Source organism: Ovis canadensis, chromosome 3 (assembly GCF_042477335.2).
Source record: "Ovis canadensis isolate MfBH-ARS-UI-01 breed Bighorn chromosome 3, ARS-UI_OviCan_v2, whole genome shotgun sequence".
Classification (NCBI taxonomy): Eukaryota; Metazoa; Chordata; class Mammalia; order Artiodactyla; family Bovidae; genus Ovis; species Ovis canadensis.
The window spans coordinates 95,768,459-95,789,634 of NC_091247.1; the positions used below are offsets into that span (position 1 = coordinate 95,768,459).

The 21,176-nt window shown below is 38.1% G+C and overlaps 1 protein-coding gene across 5 annotated transcripts in view; it reads left to right on the forward strand.

The window, feature by feature from the left end:
• Positions 1-21,176, forward strand: part of ALMS1 (ALMS1 centrosome and basal body associated protein) — a 190,056-nt gene that overhangs the window by 166,053 nt on the left and 2,827 nt on the right. For all 5 annotated transcript variants that reach the window (XM_069583699.1, XM_069583702.1, XM_069583700.1 and 2 more), the window contains 5 exons: positions 11,568-11,685; positions 13,710-13,913; positions 14,354-14,583; positions 15,305-15,488; positions 19,539-19,602. In XM_069583699.1, the coding sequence (XP_069439800.1) occupies positions 11,568-11,685; positions 13,710-13,913; positions 14,354-14,583; positions 15,305-15,488; positions 19,539-19,602 (800 nt within the window). The remainder of the gene's footprint in view (positions 1-11,567; positions 11,686-13,709; positions 13,914-14,353; positions 14,584-15,304; positions 15,489-19,538; positions 19,603-21,176) is intronic.

A 21,176-nucleotide genomic window follows, 5' to 3' on the forward strand; every position in this document is an offset into this window, starting at 1 on the left:
ATATCTTTATATATATACTATATATAATATTTACTCTTTATATATATAAAGAGTTTAATACATAAAATATAAAGACCTTGGAAATCACCCATAATTCTCACCATCCTGAAATAGTCATGGTTAACATTTTCATAAATAAGCTTCCAGGTTTATATTATATGTTGCACACACCTACTGCTTACCCTGGATCTGCTTGATCGGCATTCTAATGAAGCTAAATATCAAGTGAAGAAACCTCCGTGACAGCATAAAATGAGACCTTTATTACTGTCCAATTAAGTTTTTATCACTGTTTCTTACATTTTTATAAAACCGGCTGATTTCATATTAGTCTTCACAATCATTTTCATATATGGAAACAATGGTCCAAAAAAAATGAAATCATACTATGTATATTGTTTTGAAACTCTACACTGAATATAGACATCTTTCTATGCCAATAAATAAAGATTTATTAGTCATTTTTAATAGCTTTATGAGTTCCATTGTATAAATACAATAGTTAGGTTTAAGGGTTTTTTTGCACTTTATCATAATTTTCACTTTGGTGGGTAGTCTTGGTACATCTTTATGAATTTTTCTTTCCTAGAGATACATTTCTAAATAAAGAATTTCTGGGTTACCAAGTATGTACATGAAAAATGTTTAATCCACACTACTAAATTATCCTCTTGAAATGTTGATTCAATACCTGCCAGTAGCATTCTTATTAATATTTGCCATATAGGCCAGAAATACGGTATCTATCCTGACTGATATTTCTTTGATCACACCTACTGAGTTTTTATTTTCTTTTCTATATTTCTCTTTGAATTGCCTATCTTATCTTTAAACCAGGTGTCCTTAGATATGCTAATGCTTTTTTTTCCCTGAACATGTGTATCCAGGACATGTTACATGTGAGGGTTTAAGAGTCAGTAGAAGGAAATAACTGCAAGTGCCTGCTTGTTCTGCCCTCCTCCTTTGATTACACCTGTTCTTTCTGTGACTCGCTCTCTGTGCCTGTCTTTGATGTGTCTGTGCAGGCTCTCCCCACACTCTGTAATTCATGCTGCAGTGTCTCTGCACCCTGTCTTCTTCGGTGTTCTTTCTCTCTGCCTCTGTGCACCCACATTCTGTTCCCTTGTGCTCTCCCACCCCACTTCATGCTGTCTGTTGTCTCACCGTCTCTGCTGTGTGTCTTGTGAAAGCTACTCCTTTCCTTCTCTCTGTTTCAGGTTCTCGCTGTGCTTGCCTGCTTTCTCCCTGTTTTTTCTTTCTTTTCCCCTCTCTCACTGTCTGGTTGTATGCTGGGGTCAAAGAAAAGGAATAGTTTACTACTGTCAGTACAAAGAGGTCACATTCAGTTTTTGTTTATGAAGAAAAAGCTAAAGATGAGTGATTTTTCTGTATTTTTCACTTCTCATTATTTCCAGTTGCCCATGTTACCAGCAGTTGGGCAAATGAACAACATTAACTACCAAGGAGACATCCATGAGAGAATAAAATGATAGCATTAGTAGTGTTTAAATGTTTACTGGTGTTTTTTACATTTTTATAAAACAGGCTAATATCATATCACTCTTCATAGTTGCACATATATGGAGAGAAACAGCAGTCAAAGGCAGTATCTTTGAACCCAAGGATAAATTTCATTATGTGTTAAGAGATAAAAAGCAAGCTATAACATACACATGTACTTATATAGCTGGAACAAAAATATTAGCAGGTTATTTTAAGATTATGGGTTTATACATTTTTTCTTTTTAATTTTTCATGTTCTTTTTAAACAAGAATCAAGTATTTTCTAATATGAAACCATAAAAAAAAATTTGTGGCCCTAACTAAAAAGTGACCTCAGCCAGACTGAGCAAACAAACAAAACATTAGTTAAGAGCTGGAAAACAGAATTCTTAAGCCTCTCATTGTGTTCTAGTTTCTGCCAATAATGCCTATTTGAATTCCAATCTAGACATCATAAATCCTTCAAGAAGCAGAGTAAAAGAATAGAATTAGAAAAGTACTATACACAGTTTTTATGCCAAAATAAAACAAATTTTTAACTTCAGCTGCTAAGGATTGAGTTAATATACTCCTAGGTTCATGGCGTCTCTTTTAAAAACTTGGTTCCCACATCCCATCCTCATTCTCTCCTATATGCAACTGGCCTTGTTATGTAAATATCTTTTGACTTAGAAGAGTTCTTACAAAATATACATTCTGTAGTTGTCGTGTATATTCAGCTTGTATAAAACGTATATCATTATTTTTGTGATTTTCACTAAGCGTTGTATTTTTCAGATGCGTCTACATTGCTATTCATACATCTAATTCAGGTTTCTGATCATTGCACAGCCATCCACTGAGTGCATCTACCAGTGTACCTTTCCCTGTAATTAACACCCATGTTGTTGTCGGCTCTCAACAGTGCCAGGCACCAGCAGTGCACATCCTTGTTCATATTGCCTTATGGACCTTGTGAGGCTATCTTTGGCACATAAATCCAGAAGTGGAATCCTTGGATCATAAATTATATGTATACATAATTTTCTGCATTAGTGCCAAATTACTTTCTAGTCTGTATTTCCACATGCAGTGCATGAAAATTCCTTTATTTTGATTTTTCGATCGATTATTTATAGTTTTGCCAGATTAGAAATACAAGTTTCTATACCATTGAAAGGTTAGGGGGTTTTTGGTGATTTTTAATTAAATGTTACTTTTTGTGAGAGTCTACCTTATCTCCACTCTGTAGTTTCCAAGGGAAGAAAGTCGGTCAGAGGCTGCCGAAATTAGCTGTGCTTGCCACCAGAATGCATTCATACGCTCATCCAAACATGATTATGATATGGAATGTGACAAAGTACAGGATGGAATGTTCTAATTGTTTTTTTATCAGATTCTGGTATATAGCAGGTAAAATAGCAGTATTTAATAGCAGTATTAACAGTGCTGATTTAAGACATCTATATAAAACTTTATTCCTAAAACACAGCTTTCACATTTGTTCCAAATGCCTGTGGAATACTTACAAAGATTAACTGTACACTTACGCAAAATGTTGATAAATCCCCAAAGTAGATTACTAACTAAACTTATATTCTCTAACCACAATGCAGTAAGGTTGGTATTTAATGGCTGTAATTTTTTAAGGAAACATTTTAAAACATTCTAAACTTTGGGGCTATAGGATAACTAAAAATTGAGATTGTAGAATTTTTTTTTCATTAATGAGAGTAAAGTAAGTGAAAGTCGCTCAGTCGTGTCTGACTCTCTGCGACCCTGTAGACTATACAGTCCATGGAATTCTCCAGGCCTGAATACTGGAATGGGTAGCCTTTCCCTTCTCCAGGGGATCTTCCCACCCCAGGGATCGAACCCAGGTCTCCCGCATTGCAGGCGGATTCTTTACCAGCTGAGCTATCGAGGAAGCCCAATGAAAGTAAAAGCAATATCCAAATCTTACAGGATGTGACTAAACCTATATTTAGAGGAAAATATAGAGCCTTTAATATTTTAGTTGAGCAAATTCAACTAGGAAGTAAAGTAAGCATTCTAAAAATCAGTCCCCCAGATTGATCAATATAACCAAGATCTGGCTCTTAAAAAAAAAAAATCTGTAGTTATTGTGACCATAGGAAGAGGGTCAATGTTAATTGGAAGGTTGGAAGGATATAACTCCAGTCAAAGATGTGGTTTTCTTAAAGAAAATTACTATGTGCAGCTTCAGGCTGATATATTTTAAAACCGAAATTAGATGGATGATTTTCTAAGAAAATATCTAAGTAGATCATTAACAACAAATTTAAAAGACCATCAGTAAATCTGTAGACCTTCCCACCCCTAACTATGTGTCGTCCAGAAATTTTGTACAAACATATGTGCCCACCAAAAGTATGAGGGAATGTTTCTTCATTCCTTTGCCAGGTTTGAGTAGTATCGGTCCTTTTAATGTGTGTTAATCTGCTGTGTGAAAAAACTCATTGCTTTAAATTAGATTTTTAAATATTGGATTTCAGAGGTTGCTCGTTACATTTCTTATTTTGAGAATTAACTTCTTATATACTTTGCACATTTTTCTCTGAAGAATTTTTATTAATTGTTGAGCATTAATTATATCATATTAATGAAGGGAATGGTAACCCACTGCAGTATTCTTACCTGGAAAATTCCATGGACAGAGGAGCCTGGCAGGCTACATACGGTCCATAGGGTCGCAAAGAATCGAACATGACTGAGCATGCACTATCTAAAACCATCTAATGGTGTGATAGCGTTGTTGTATACTCAACTTTATTTATTTGTCACATGCTAAGGAAGGTCTCTCCATCCTCAAGATTATAAGAAAGTACTCTCCTTGGTTTATTGTTGTTTTATCATGTTTAGGGTAGAGGACAAGGAACTTAAATCCTTAATCCACATGGAATTTATTTTGGCGTGTCTAGGTGTAATTTTATTGCCTAATGTTTAGCTAATTGTCAGGTTTTTAAATAAGATAGTGATATTCACAAGTTAATTTATGAGAAAAATTAATATTGTTTTTAAGCTGAGCTTTGATCAGTTGGACTTGGTAATTAATAGCCATGGTTCTTTTGAAATTTCTGCCCAAAGCAACTAAAATCCTATGTGATAAGGTAATCAAAATGGAGCGATAAGAAGAGGAAACTAATTTTGACTTATGAAATATGGAGTTTTATTTTTTTAACTTGAAGTTGGATTAGAGCATCCAAGTGAAAATGTCTAAAACCATAGTTATACATGACCTCATGAGTGAAGTAAAGAGTTGAGAGCCATCCATGTAAATGTGATCATAATCCTTATAAACACTATAGCCAAGAGGAAGAGTTGAGAGAATGCAGAGAAGAAAAAGAGTGAGAGGACCACTTCCAGACCATAATTTTTGAGACTCATGTCATCTAGCTCTAGCACCCTCTATAAAATTTTAATGATCATTTTCTAACCTTCTAGTTTTTCCCATATTGAGGACTTCAGCTCTTGGTTTTCTTTCTTCTCTACCCAAACCCAACCATTATCTGGAAAACTTTACTATCCTGTTAGAGATTTTTTAACCTCATTTCTAATGACAAGTACTGCTGTTACCTTTTAACTATATAGTCTCATGGCCTTACTTCGAATTTTGGCATTATCCAAATTCATTACATCTCTGCAATCTTTATTCATTTTTGTATGAAAAGAAATTTTCTGAGGACCTTTCTGCAGGCACAATACATTTTAGGGGGCAGGATATTTTATAGTTATCATCTACCATACTTGCAGAAATAATTGACCAGTTCTGATTTTCTAATGGTGAATAATAGTGCTCACCTGAGTTCTGCTTAAGATTTAATCTTGCCTCTCAGAATTAAATCTATGTCAAAATGTTATTTTGAGGGCACACACTCTGTGTCATCTTTTACTGGTTAATAAGTTTTAGTATTGAATCTACAGTTGCCAGTTTGAGCTGCACATATCTAAAAACTTTTCACAAAAACTGTCTTTGGGTGCTATTGACTGTATTTCTGATTTTGACTCTGCTTTATCAATGTGTATCCTTGGTACTAAACTTGAGTAGTTATAAATGAATTAGCATAAATCCATTACTCTGAAAGAAAAGTCTCTCTCAGCAGGTACCTTGCTGGCAGAAGGTCAACGAAAACCATCTTCATACATGAAGAATAGCCATATAAGGTCGTGTGAGAAAACATAGACTTTTTCCTACATTTGATATGTTTTCCTAAACTCAGTTTCCACCTGAAAAACAATTATTTGAAAACCTTTTTTTTCTGGGTCTGATGGTGTGTCTGATCAATGAATATGGGAATGAATTTCACCTAGATTTTAATTAAGAAGTACAACAAAAAACCTGAAACATCTGTGAGATGGTGGCAGTTACTTTTTTCCCAGTTGTAATCAGGCATCAACAGGTGAGTTTACTCTCACAATAATAGAAATTAAAACAGAAGAAGCCAGCCAGTATGTATCTCCTTTCAACTCTGCAACAGAAAGCTTAAAAACCATGGTAGCTGGTAATGTCAGTTAACTTGTAGTCACTTAAATCTTTATGTGTAAGCCCAACTGCAGAGAACTGAGTGGGCTGAATCACCTCCAGGCCATGAGCAATGCTGAGATCACTATGCTGCTGCTATGTCGCTTCAGTCGTGTCCGACTCTGTGCGACTCCATAGACGGCAGCCCATGAGGCTCCCCTGTCCCTGGGATTCTCCAGGCAAGAACACTGGAGTGGGTTGCCATTTCCTTCTCCAATGCATGAAAGTGAAAAGTGAAAGTGAAGTTGCTCAGTCCTGTCTGACTCTTAGCGACCCCATGGACTGCGGCCTACCAGGCTCCTCCATCCATGGGATTTTCCAGGCAAGAGTGCTGGAGTGGGGTGCCATTGCCTTCTCCGTGAGATCACTATAGGAGATGCCTAAGACTCTCCCTTGGACTGAGGAAGGTGGGTTATTGTGGGTTACCAACAGCATCTGTAAATGAATTCAGCAAAAATTACCTTCTATCCTGTGTTGGGTCCTCAGCACAGATTGTCAGACACAGTGCACGGCTGTGAATTGTGATTATTGTTTGAGGAAGTCAACATGGCATGACTGCATCACTGTAACAGTTTGCACGTAGCTCTAGCCATAGTGTGTATACAGTGCTGCCATGTGAGCAATATCCAGTGCCCACATTTTTGTTAGGACTGTTCAGTATTGTATGAAGACACTGTTGGTACCTTGCTTTGTTCTTGTATCCCTGATTCAGTAACAGGAGATATAAGACCACCAAGCATGAGCAGCAATTTTTCTCCAAATAAAGACTTCATAATCTGCTTGTATTTCAGTTTGCATACACAAATACACACATTTTATAGCTTTCTTGAGATGTTTCACACACCATAAAATTCACCTATTTTAAGTGTACAGTTCAGTGGGTTTTAGTATATTCACAGTGCTGTGCAACCATCATCCCAATTTTAAGGTGTTTTCAATACCTACTGTAAACACCCTATACACATTAGCAGTCATTTCTTCCAACTTCCTGTCCCTTCCCTGGCTATGTTGCTAATCTGCTTTTTTTCCTCTCTCTCTAGAGTTCTTTATTCTAAACATTTCATGTAAATGGACCTAATATGTGATCTTTTGTGACTGGCTTCTTTCACTTAATATTTTCAAAGTTCATCTACGGTGTAGCATGTATTCATTCCTTTGTGTGACCAAATAATATTCCATTATATGAATATGCATATTTCACTTAACTATTCATTAGTTAATGGACATTTAGATTTCTTCCACTGTGGGGCTACTATTAACAGCTGCTGTGAACATCCATATACAAGTTTTTATGTGGACATAGCTTATATTTCTTTGGGGCATATGCCTATGAGTGGATAGACTCTGGATCATATGGTAAGTCTATTTTTATCCCTCTGAGGGACTACCAGATTATTATGCAAAATATTGTTACCATTTTTGCATTCTAAGCATCAATATGTGAAGGTTCTCATTTCTCCATATCCTTGAAAACACTTGTTTTTGTCTGGCGTTTTGATTTTCACCATGATACAGACTTAACTAGATATATCTTGTTGCGCGAGAATTTATTTTTAGACTATTATCTATTTTTAAATGTTTACCTTTTTACAGGCAGGAATGAACTTAATCAGATTTAAAGTGGAAGCAGAAACATGCATACCAAGACTCCTCATTTAATCAGATGTAAACGTGTTCTTTCACACCCAGTGGTGCATACCATGCCCAGTCGTGTACTTTGGAGTGCAGGAGGTCCTCAGACTCATTCTTGGAAAGGACCATCAACACTTTGCTGCCTCTGCCCCATGAGGTGCTCCAGCCTCTGCTTCAACAGCTCCACCACTCACTCACTGCTCATTGGCATCTCATTTCATTTGTCTAGGCACTAGTTGGCAAAGGTTTTGAAAATTTAAAAAGATCCAAAATCTGCCTGTGTTAGATTTCCTGGCTCTGTTCCCAGTTCTGCTCTCTGAAGGCACAGGAAAGAGATCTAATCTACTTCTCAGGCCCCCACTTCCTTCCCCAAAGTATTTTCTCTCAGGTCTTCACTCACTGAAGCAGTTCTCACAGGTCATCCTTTCTACTCCACTTTCCTAAGTTGGCAGCTTCTGGGTCTATCCTGTTTATAAACATGTCCCTTTGAATTACATAGGCTGTGCCTCAGATAGTGACGGCAGATTTATCATCCTCCTTTCTGTAAACTAAACTGCTAAAACATCTGCCTGCAATGCGGGAGACCCGAGTTCGATCCCTGGATTGGGAAGATCCCATGGAGAAGGAAACGGCAACCACTCCAGTACTCTTGCCTGGAAAATCCCACGGATGGAGGAGCCTGGTAGGCTACAGTCCATGGGGTCACAGAGTCGGACACGACTGAGCAACTTCACTTTTCACTTTCTGTAAACTAGAACATTTCTATGGCCTAACATGTTTTACTCCTGTTGAACTCATCAAAGCCATTAAACCTTTATTGCCACACTTCCTTATTTTTGTTTCATTTATTCTCATTTTTTAAACATAATACAATCACATGATACAAAATTTAAAATATATTAAGTATTTGATAAAGTATCTTCCCTCTCTTGTTCCCCAGGCACCCGTCTTTTCAGAGGTAGTCAGTATTACTAGTTCTCGCATATCTTTAGAGATTTTTAAACAGCTTTATTGAAGTAAGTTTACAGAGCTGTGCAGTCATCACCACAATTCAGCTTTAGAACACTTCTGTCACCCAGAAAAGTCTCATACCTGTTTATAACCAATTCACATTCCCAGCACAAGACAAACTCCCATATTCCTTTTTTCTGCGTATTTCATATAAATGGAGTTACATAATAGCTACTCTTTTGTATCTAGCTTCTTATGGATATTTTCAAGATTCGCCCTTATAGTATGTACCAGTACTCCTTTTCATTGCTGATTAGTATTGTGTCGCTCTACCGCATTTTGTCTATCGGATTGCCAGTTGTTGGACATTTGGATTGTTTGATTGGGGGCCGGGGGATAATATGAATAAGACTGCTACGAATATTTGTGTAGAAGTTTTTGTGTAGACACAAAAAATTTTATGTGGACTCATTTCTTTTGAGTATATACCTAGGAGTGGAATTGCTGGGTCATAGGTAAGTTTATGTTTAGTTTTTAAGAAAATTCCAAAGTGTTTTCCAAAGCAGCTGTATCATTTTGCATTCTCAACAGCAGCGTGTGAAGGTTGCAGTTTCTCCACTTCCCTGTCAACACCTAGTACTGCACATCTTTTTGGTTATCGCCATCCTAGTGGGTGCAAAGTGGCATCTCACTGTGACTTTAGTTTGTTTCCCTCATGACTGATAGTGTTGAAATCTTTTCATATGTTTATTGGCCACTCTTACATCTTCTCTGGTAAAATATCTATTCAAATCTTTTGTCCATTCCACATATATGAAATACCTCACAACTTATTTAGACCTTTAATTTCTCCCACCAGTGTTTTATAGTTTTCATTGTACAAGCCTTGCACTTCTGTTGTTCATTTTATTTGCTGATATTTCATTCTTGTTGATGCTACTGTGAATGGAGTTTGTTTCCTTAATTTTATTTTCAGATTGCACCTTGTTAGAATATAGAAATACAATTGATTTTTTATCTTCTTGACCTTATATTCCACAATCTGGCTAAACTTTTTTATTTAATACTTTGTAGATTTGTCATTTTCTACAGATAGCATCATGTCATCTGCAAATAAAAAGTTTTATTTCTTCCTTTCCAATCTGGGTTCTTTTCTTTCACAGGTATTTTATACATAAAAAGCAAGTAACTGTATATATTGCATATATTTTCTCCCCTTTTTTCAAAAGTGGCAGCAAAGTTTGCTTTTTGTATTTGACAGTTTATATTGAAAGTCCATTTTAGTGTGTAAATTATTCTCCCCTTTTTTAAAAAACAGCTGCAGAAAAATTATAGTGTGTTACCAGTCTGTCAAATCTTCCTCACCACACTTTCATACATATTGGTTTACCATAATCTTTGTCTCCTAATTTTTTATTAGCTTTTTACGTTTTTTGCATCTAAATCATTTGTTCTTTGTAACACTTCCATAATTGCAGGAATGCAGCTGTTCCCTTTTCTAGATGGGGAAAGTGGCAACTGAGACTATGGCTTGCTCAAGAAGAGACAGCTAGTAAAGGGAAGATCTGAGACAGGTTTAGGTATTTGGACTCCAGACTCACGGCTTTTTCTACTGTATCAGAGTTATTGCCATTCTTCCTGCCTGATGCATAAGGCTTTACAATTATCCCTTGTTTGATTTGGCCTGTCATTCCTGTTATTAGGGATCCTGACAGCCCTTTAGTCCCTTCCGGCTGTTTTATATGGGAAAGCTGGTTCCATCAGCTTATCCTTCAGCCCCTATAACTCCATCTTGCCCTCAAGTATGCTATGAGAAGTTTTGTTGTTTTATCCAAATCTAGTTCTCTGCTATATATTCTGGTCTACCAGTTAAATGACCATGTCTACTAGGGAAAAAAAGGCTAACCTGGCAGGGTTTTGTTCTGCCTGCTTTAGTGAACCTTGGCTAAAAATTTGCTAATCTTTTTTTTAACCTGCATATGCTTGCAGATAATCAAATTTGTGATCCATTCTAGAATTTTACAGGTCATCATTTTTAAAGCCTGCAGTTTGCTATGCTTATCTTTTTAAAAGTTAATTTCCTGTCTCCAGACATTTAACATAGTTCCTCTGCTGCAGGATCTGTTGCAAGTTCCCTGAAGGTCCTGAAATATAGTTTATCTAGCTCAGGGAAGGAGATGCTCTGTTTCAATTTACTCTACCAAACGTCCTTAATCAGACAAGCACCTGGCATTTATTCAAAATGTAGATACCCAGACCCCTCACTTAAAACCTCCAGTTCATTGTTCTGGGTTAGGACCCTTCCTCAGGAGTGTTCTGATGAACCAGTTTAAGAAATACCATTTTATATCAAATTTTTTTTACTATATTTTGGTAATCTTTTGGTTATTCACAAACATTCCACCATCAGCTCCCTTCATTGCTCTGAATATAACTAAAAAACCTTTGGGGCTCAAATATTTAAGTGCTTTTTGCAATATTCCTGACATTCAGGAATTCTTATAGGGCCTTTAAGTTTTTTGGCATTTATTCTTGAATAAACGCGTAAGTCAGATCTTACTGGAAAGCACTCTGCAGTTCACCACTCAGCCTCTTTAGTTATCCTCTGCCCTCTTTCTTACCAGTTTTGTGGTAGCGTCACTTCAGAATTTCTTTCTCAAGACACACCAGGGTGCTAATCTTTGTCTAGCACCCTCTTCAGAGTGTTTTCAAGTCCTGGGAACACACCGAGTCTTGTCTTAGCTTCTTGAAACAGCTTGAGTCCTTATCTACAGCATCCACCTGTCTATTGCAAAATACGGAGTAGCATGTTCACATGGCTGCAAGCTTGCTGGCAATGTCATCTCAACCATTTGAACTGGGTTAGAAAGGGCTCTTGGTGACTTGTGTATTTTCTCATTCTGTAGGTAACTATGCATTTGACAGCAAGTAATGGTAACAGGATCTCTTGTTTTTCCAGGTGACAGACCATGTCTCTTCTGACTCTGTTTCATCTTCTACCAGTAGTTTCTGGAGCTCGAACTCTACCCTTTGCAACAAGCAAAATGCACATATGTTAAATAAGGGCGTACAAGCAGGTAAATTAAACATTTTCATTGAAATATTAATATAAGTAGCTCTTAAACCTGTGATAAGACACACCTCACTCACAATAAAAGAAATGAAGATTAAAAATGTACTCAAGTATATTCTCTGGTGGTCCAGTGGTTAAGAATCTGCCTTGCAGTGCAAGGAACATGGGTTTGATATCTGGCCGGGCATCTAAGATCCCACATGGTTCAGGGCAGCTATTGAGCTGGCGCACCACAATTAAAACCTGGCACAGCCAAAAAGAAAAAAGTAAATTTTTTTAATTAACAAAAAATATTTACTCAAATGCCATTTGTCACCTATCAGATAGACAAAAATTTAAGTTTGAAAGCAGATTTGTGGGCAGGCATGTAAGGAAATAGGTACATTCTAGGAGGTGTATAAGTTGGGAGTGCAACCCTTATGACTAACAACTTGGCAGTTCCTATCAAAATTACTTTGACCCAGTACTTTTACTTTTGGAGTTTAGCCTATAGATATATGGTGCAAATGTGTAAAATGACAAATGGTTAATGACAGAATTAACCTCTGAAGTATTGACTTCTTATAAGCATTAAAGTAAAATAACTTAGGTGTCCATCAGTAGCTAAATTGTTAAATAAATTATTATATATCCATATAATGAAGTCTTTGGAGAAGGAAATGGCAACCCCCTCCAGTACTCTTGTCTGGAGAATCCCATGGACCAAGGAGCCTGGTGGGCTACAGTCCATGGGGTTGCAAAAGAGTCGGACACAACTGAGTGACTAACACACATAATGAAGTCCTATCTAGTATGAAGAAGCTTTTGCTACTAATGTGTCAAGATCCCCAAGATACATAATTAAAAAGAAAAGTACAGAATAGTATATAGCATGCTACTACATGGATTTGAAAAATGAAGAGAATTGCTGGAATGTGTGCAAAAATTCTCTGGAATCACAGGATTATAAACTTAATGGAGAACAGGAATGGGAAGGAGGCTTTTCACTTTATGACTTCCTATATCTTTTGGTTTTATAAAACAGAAGTAATCCTTCCCCTTGATTATCTTTCCCTTCAAGTCATGTCTGTACATCTGTTAACCTCTTCCTTACCTTGGTGACTGCGTTTACTGTCCTTCTTACTTGGGATCAGAACTGAAATCTTTTTCCCAGTGAATCCATATTAGTAGTTCTTTCCCTCTAATATCTGAACTGACAGAAGTGAACTCCTCCCACACACAAACATCTCCATCTCTCTACCCTCATCTTCCTTCTCTTCTTCTCTCTCTCAAAGCCTTTTATCCCACCCAAGAGGAGTCAGTAGCCTGCGGTTTTAAAACCTTAAAATTTTTTTCATTTACTGAAGTAGAATTAGAAAAAAACTAACTCTAGTGGTAATAGTTTAGGCAGCAGTGAAACTACCATTCTTTATGCAGACATCATAATAAGAAAAAGATGTATATCACTTATCATAGTTTAGGATTCTTTCTGATGGCAATAAGAGAAAATACAACTCAAATTTGTTCTTAAAAATGAGATATCTCACATATTTGAAATTACAATAAAATTTTGAAGACACTTGATGTAGTAAATCAAATAATGTGATTCCAAAACTGTTTATATCAACTCTGCTTGCATTGTCTTTTTGCTTATATTCATTCAGAGCACTGTCTTCAACAAATATTTTTACATGATGATACTTGTTTAAAATGTGTCTTGATGATTATTTTGAATATTTTACCAGATTTATTTATTTATGTATTTTTTCTTTTGGCCATGTTGCACAGCATGTGGGATCTTAGCTCCTTGACCAGGAATCAAACCCATGCCCACTGTAGTGGAAGCATTGAGCCCTAACCACTGGCCCACTTGGGAATTCCCTATTTTACCAGATGTAGTTGTGAAGATTGTAGATCTCAATTCTTTTTCATTGCAGAATAGAAAATAAATGACTAATTTTTTTTTAAGTTTTCATTTACTGACTTAAATGCACCTGCCGACCAAATCTCAAGGCTTTTCTCAGAGAGGTCTGTGATCTTTACCCTCAGGTAACTTGGAGATTGTGAGTGGTGTCAGAAAAAACACTCGAGATGTTGGAATGACTTTCCCAACTCCAAGTTCTAGTGAGGCTAGAATGGAAGAGGACAGTGATGTGACTTCTTGGTCAGAAGAAAAAATAGAAGAGAAGAGGCTCCTTACCAGTTATCTTGTGGACAAAAAGTTAAAGAAGAACAAGAAGAGCTGCTGTGAAGGTCAGTTTCTAAGTGCTGCTTTCTTAGTAGAAAAGCTTGTGAATTTCTCTTCTCTTGCCATGCTAGGATTCTTCATTTCTAGACAACTTAATGTTGACCACCCAGCACCACCTTGGCACATCTTCAAAGTACAGTCATCTCTCTATATCTGGAGGGGCTTGGATTGAGAACTCCTCCTGAATACGAAAGGCTGTGGATGCTGAAGTCTTTTATATAAAATGACCTAGCACTGTCCCCCAAATGCAAGGATTCTGCATGCCTGTATACAGAGGGCTGACTGTATTTAATGCTGCAGTTAGAGTCTATATACCTGCAGTAAGCGGACTCTAGAGCATTTTGCTGGCCCCTGACAGCTGATTCCCTGAGAGCCTATATTATGTATATGTTTCTGATGAGAAAAATGAAAAATCTTATTTCTTTCTTCAAAATATCTCCTATAGGAGTTTCATGGTTTGTTCCTGTGGAAAATATGAAGTCTGGTCCTAAGAAGGAAAACATGCCCAAGCTTCATGGCCCTGGTGTCTCCTGGTTTGCACCAATAACCAACACCAAACCTTGGAGGGAGCCACTGCGGGAACAGAACTGGCAGGGACGGCACATGGACAGCCACAGTTCACCAGCCGGCCCAGGCAAAGAGCCGCTGAAGCCATTTGTGAGGGCAACCCTCCAGGTACAGTGAGACTGAATTAATTTTAGCTGTACGTTGAAGGAGGAAGAAAGGGTAAATCTGTGACTTCGCATGCTGAAGTGTAGTCATGTGACCCTTGCTTCTGGCACCGCCACAGTTCATCTGTTCTCACACTCATTAATCAAAGGCTGCCTTACTCTTAGTGTTATAAATCACATATCACCCTCAGTATCTGAGAGGGGCAAGGCAATAGAAGGGAAGTGTTGTGTAGCTCCTCATTGGGTTTTGTAGATAGATAGCTGCACGGGGAGTGTAGTAGAGGCCTGATGTTTGCATCAGTCTTATGTTTGTTCCTCCATTTATATAACTCCTATTTCTACTTAGCACGGGGTCTGAAAGGCACCAAGTCTCTTTTTTATAACTACTTGGGAGCCAAAGAAAATGTTATTTAATGATGTATTTCTTTGAAGGGAAATTTAAAATCGCACAGTGAGCCAAACTTGATCCCATCCACATTGGGGAGAGTTGTAATTGCCATAATCTTAGTTCTTGATTTATTCCAAAGGCATTTCTTTGATCCCTCTGATTTTCCTACTGGAACTCTCCTACTCAGGGAGTTGTTAGATCATCCTTCAGCTCTAGGTATTTTCTATAAGTTACAAACAGGCTTTCCAAACCTGCTGGGCAGGTACTGTTTTTCTAGGCCCTTGGAGAAAAGAATGCATCATTAATATGAGGTTGGAGGGCTTTTTCTTCTCCTCAGGAATCACTTCAGCTTCACAGACCGGACTTCATCTCCCGCTCTGGGGAACGGATAAAGCGCCTGAAGTTAATAGTCCAGGAGAGGAAGCTGCAGAATATGTTACAGACTGAGCGGGAGGCACTGTTCAACGCCGTGCAGGAATGGCAGGGCTACCGGGACCCCATGCACCTGCTCCGTAAGAGAGGTACACTCTGCCTGTTCGCTTTCCTATTACGCGGTAGAGAGGGCAAGGTCTGCTTCATGCAAGGCAGCACTGCTCAATGCCAGGCCAGTTACAGTTCAGAGAGTGACTTCTTGCTTGTTGAGACTCAGATCTCCTTAGATAACAGAACCTGCCTAATTACGCTCTCAGCACTTCCATGATCCAGAAAAACGCAGTTTATCTTGCCCTGTCACTACATCTTAGAAATGAGAGTGTGCAGTGAGAATGGGCACTTGGCTTGCAGAATCTTAGTTCCCTAACCACGGATTAAACCCAGGTCCTCAGCAGTGAAAATGTGGAGTCCTAACTACTGTACCACCAGGGAATTCCTGAGAATGATGTTTTTGAAAACCAGCTCTGTCACCATGAACAAGATAGTTCCAAAAGTATAGTGTTTTGATGGGGCTTGCTTCCCTCAAAGGGTAATAATAATAATAAATACTTACATAGCTTGGGTAATAATAATAATAAATACTTATATAGCTCTTGTGTTTTGCTCAGACATTATTCTTATTTAATGCTTATAACACTTCTCTGGGGTGGATGCTGTTAATATCCCTGTTTCACAAATGAGAAAACTGAGGCAAAGAGACATTAAGTACCTTGCCCAAACAGATTTGAACCCCTGTGGGCTGGTGCTAGACTCTGTGCTCGTAACAATTATGCTAGATGTAATATCACAGTAAAATAATATGCGAAAGCTGTGAAAACTATAAAGTACTTCCTAACGCTTTAATCACTGCCTTACCGGTAAACAGGTCAGTGCTTCAGTTCACACTGCTTAGTCTGTGCCACAGCGTTGTGTCTTCAGGCGCCTTAGGCTGCTGTCAAGTCATCATCGTCTAACCCTGGCTTTGGCCGTTGCTCACCAGCCTGCACTGCCAGCTCAGGGTAGGGGCACAAAGCCCTAGCTGCTCCCTCTCACAGTTCTTGAGCAACACACTGTTCCTTCTTAAGACACAATCCTCTGTTACCAATCCCCTAAGGGTCAGGATCCCCTCAATGGATCCTTTGCCCAGAGTCACAGTTGACAATTGAATGAGACCAGGTTCAGCATAGCAGAACATTAGCTGATCACGGAATGGAGAAAGGAGAGCTCATGTTTTTGTTTGTTTTTTTCCTTTAAAGATTTTTTTGATGTGAACCACTTTTAAGATCTTTATTGAATTCATTACAGTGTTGCTTCTGTTTTATGTTTTGGTTTTTTGGCCGAGAGGCATGTGGGATCTTAGCTCCCCGACCGGAGATTGAACTATCACCCCTGCACTGGAAGGTGAAGTCTTAACCACTGGGCTGCCAGGGAAGTCCCAGTAGAGCTCATGTTCTAAAGAGGAGCAGAGTAAGGGAATTGAAGGAGGCAGGAGGAGGCAGATAGGTTGATTAGGGCTTGAGGAAAGGGGCGGAGATTTTCAGGGGCAGCCAGGGCATGCACAAGCCTCCATGGTCTTTTGCACATGGTAAAGATTGTGCCTCAGTTCAGTTCAGTCGCTCCATCATGTCCAACTCTTTGCAACTCCATGAACTGCAGCATGCCAGGCCTCCGTGTCCATCATCAACTCCCACAGCCTTCCCACACTCATGTCCATTGAGTCGGTGATGCCATCCAGCCATCTCATCCTCTGTCGTCCCCTTCTCCTCCTGTCCTCAATCTTTCCCAGCATCAGGGTCTTTTCAAATGAGTCAGCTCTTCACATGAGGTGGCCAAAGTATTGGAGTTTCAGCTTTAGCATCAGTCCTTCCAATGAACACCCGGGACTGACCTGCATTAGGATGCACTGGTTGGATCTCCTTGCAGTCCAAGGGACTCTCAAGAGTCTTCTCCAACACCACAGTTCAAAAGCATCAATTCTTTGGCGCTCAGCTTTATAGTCCAACTCTCACATCCATACATGACCACTGGAAAAACCATAGCCTTGACCTTTGTTGGCAAAGTAATGTCTCTGCTTTTTAATATGCTGTCTAGGTTGGTCATAACTTTTTTCCTTCCAAGGAGTAAGCATCTTTTAATTTCATGGCTGCAATCACCATCTGCAGTGATTTTGGAGCCTAAAAAAATAGTCTGACACTGTTTCCACTGTTTTCCCATCTATTTCCCATGAAGTGATGGGACCAGATGCCATGATCTTCGTTCTCTGAATGTTGAGCTTTAAGCCAACTTTTTCCCTCTCCTCTTTCACTTTCATCAAGAGGCTTTTTAGTTCTTCTTCACTTTCTGCCATAAGGGTAGTGTCATCTGCATAGCGGAGGTTATTGATATTTCTCCCGGCAATCTTGATTCCAGCTTGTGCTTCCTCCAGCCCAGCGTTTCTCATAATGTACTCTGCATAGAAGTTAAATAAGCAGGGTGACAATATACAGCCTTGACGTACTCCTTTTCCTATTTGGAACCAGTCTGTTGTTCCATGTCCAGTTCTAACTGTTACTTCCTGACCTGCATACAGATTTCTCAAGAGGCAGGTCAGGTGGTCTGGTATTCACATCTCTTCCAGAATTTTCCAGTTTATTGTGATCCACACAGTCAAAGGCTTTGGCATAGTCAGTAAAGCAGAAGTAGATGTTTTTCTGGAACTCTCTTTTTCGATGGTCCAGTAGATGTTTGCAATTTGATCTCTGGTTCCTCTGCCTTTTCTAAAACCAGCTTGAACATCTGGGAGTTCATGGTTCACATATTGCTTGGAGAATTTTGAGCATTACTTTACTAGCATGTGAGATGAGTCAATTGTGCGGTAGTTTGAGCATTCTTTGGCATTGCCTTTCTTTGGAATTGGAATGAAAACTGACCTTTTCCAGTCCTGTGGCCACTGCTGAATTTTCCAAGTTTGCTGGCATATTGAGTGCAGCACTTTCACAGCATCATCTTTCAGGATTTGAAATAGCTCAACTGGAATTCTATCACCTCCACTATCTTTGTTTGTAGTGATGCTTCCTAAAGCCCACTTGACTTCGCACTCCAGGATGTCTGGCTCTAGGTGAATGATCACACCATCGTGATTATCTGGGTCATGAAGATCTTTTTTGTACAGTTCTTCTGTGTATTCTTGCCACCTCTTCTTAATATCTTCTGCTTCTGTCAGTTAGTTCCATACCATTTCTGTACTTTATTGAGCCCATCTTTGCATGAAATGTTCCCTTAGTATCTCTACTTTTCTTGAAGAGATCTCTAGTCTTTCCCACTCTATTGTTTTCCTCTATTTCTTTGCATTGATCGCTGAGGAAGGCTTTCTTATCTTTCCTTGCTATTCTTTGGAACTTTGTGCCCAGCAGAGTACACATGCCCCCTTTGGACAGAGACCTTAGCATGTTAATGAAGCAAAAGTCACTTTTGGACACTTTCAGATTGCATCCACGCAGGCTCGTTCTTGTGGTCAAGTCAGAACCGGTTTGGGGCAGTTGACCACTATATATCTCTCAAACATGTATCTCTCAAAGTACAGCTGCAAAACATCTCTGCCAAATGCCAGGTACTTTTGAAATGAACACAGAGATAAATCTGGTCAAATGTCCAGCTCTCAGGATCTGGTATGGAAACATAAGTCACAGGTCCACAGTTTTTAGGAGCTGGTATGGTGATACCACTTGATATTCAACCATAAAAAAGAATCAAATTTTGCCATTTGGAACAGCATGGAGTAATCTGGAGGTTGTTATGCTTAGTGAATTAAGTCAGACAAAGACAAATACTGTATTATATCACTTATATATGGAATCTAAAAAATACAACAAACTAAAGAATATAAGAAAAAAGAAACAGATTCACAGATATTAAGAACAAACCAGTGGTTATACTAGTGAGGAAAGGGAAGAGGAGAGGGTCAAGATAGGGACTGGGGATTCAGACATAAGTAAGCTACAAGAAGGTATTGTATAGCACAGAGGATAAAGCCAATATTTTATAACTATAAATGGGGTATAGTTTTTAAAAATTGTGAATAACTATGTTGTACACCTTAAACTTACATAATATTGTAAATCAACTTCACTTCAAAGAAAAAATGGCACAATCCACTAAAAAAAATCTCTTCTCTTGCTTAGGCTTCCTGGCAGCCCAAAAGAAAAGGCCTATTGGAAAGAAGGAAATGATTCAGAGGTCTAAACGGTAAGGCCAAAAGAATAAGTAACTATAAAAGTATAAATCAGGCCACCAAATGGTCAGGAGCTGTAGCTTGTCCCAGAATAAAAGCATTATGCTCTAGTTACAACATTATGACCAAATTAGCTATAAAAACAGTTTCTCACTTATGGTTCTAAAATGGAAATGAAAATTAGCAGATCATGGTATGGATGCCTCATATATAAAAAATACAAAGAGTTGCCATGAATTTTTATGCTTTACTCAGGCTTGGTTTTGTTAGAAACTTAAATATAAATAAAAATATTTTGAAATAAAGGTAAATACTTCTTTGGGGCTCTGTTTCTAGGCAATCCTTTTTCTAGGAATTGTATCCAATATAATAAGAGATAAGGAAATAATCTCAGAGATATAACACATTAGGCTTGCATCTAAATAAAGTTTGAAACTTGAAATAAAGTTTCAGAATCATATGTACACTGCCAACATTTGTAGTCTTTTTAAAAAAAGTATTTGTGCTTACATAGATGCATATAGTGGGTTGGCCAAAATTCAGTATTTTCCAGAAGATGGCTCTAGCAGCACTTACTTGTCTTTAACTTCTTTCAAAACAGTCTTGTTAGGTTGTATTGTGATAGCTGTCTGTCATATCAGAATGCATTTTAAAACTTATCAAAATTGGTGAATTTTTGTGTATCCATTTTAATATTGAAGATGGAAGAAAAAGAGCAAATTTTCAGTATATTATGCTTTATTATTTCAAGAGGGATAAAAACACAGCTGAAGGGCAAAAAAAGATTTGTGCAATATATGGAGAAGGTGCTGTGACTTTTCAAATGTATCAAGAGCGGTTTACAAAGTTTCATTTTGTGCTGGAGATTTCTTGCTGGAAGTTCCACAGGTGATGAGGTTGATCAGTTGAAGTTGATAGCAATCAAATTGAGACATTGAGAACAATCAACGTTATACCTGCCAGAGACAGCCAATGTACTCAGTATATCCAAATCAAATATTGAGTCTCTAAAAACCATTTGCACCAATTTGGTTATGTTAATCACTTTGATGTTTAGGTTCCACATAAGTTTAAGCGAAAAAAACCTCCTTGACCACATTTCTGCATGTGATTCTCTATTAAACATAACAAAAGCATTCTGTTTTTTAAAACAAATTGTGATGGGTGATCAAAAGTGGATACTGTACAATAATACGGAAAGGAAGTGATCATGGGGCAAGCAAAATGAACCACCAACCACACCAAAGTTGATCTTCATCCAAAGAAGGTGATGTTGTATACATGGTGGGATTGGAAGGGAGTCCTTGACTGTGAGCTGCTTCTCGAAAACCAAACAATTAATTTCAACACGTGCTGCTCCCAATTAGACCAATTGAAAGTAACACTCACGGAAAAGTGAGTCAGACTAATTCTGTTGAATCAGTCAACACGAAACACATAATCTTTCATCAGGATAACACAAGACCACATGTTTTTTTGTTGACCAAGAAAAAACTGTAACAGTTTGGCTGGGAAGTTTTAATTCCTCTGCTGTGTTCACCAGACATTGCACCTTCAGATTTACATTTATTCTGGTCTTTATAAAATT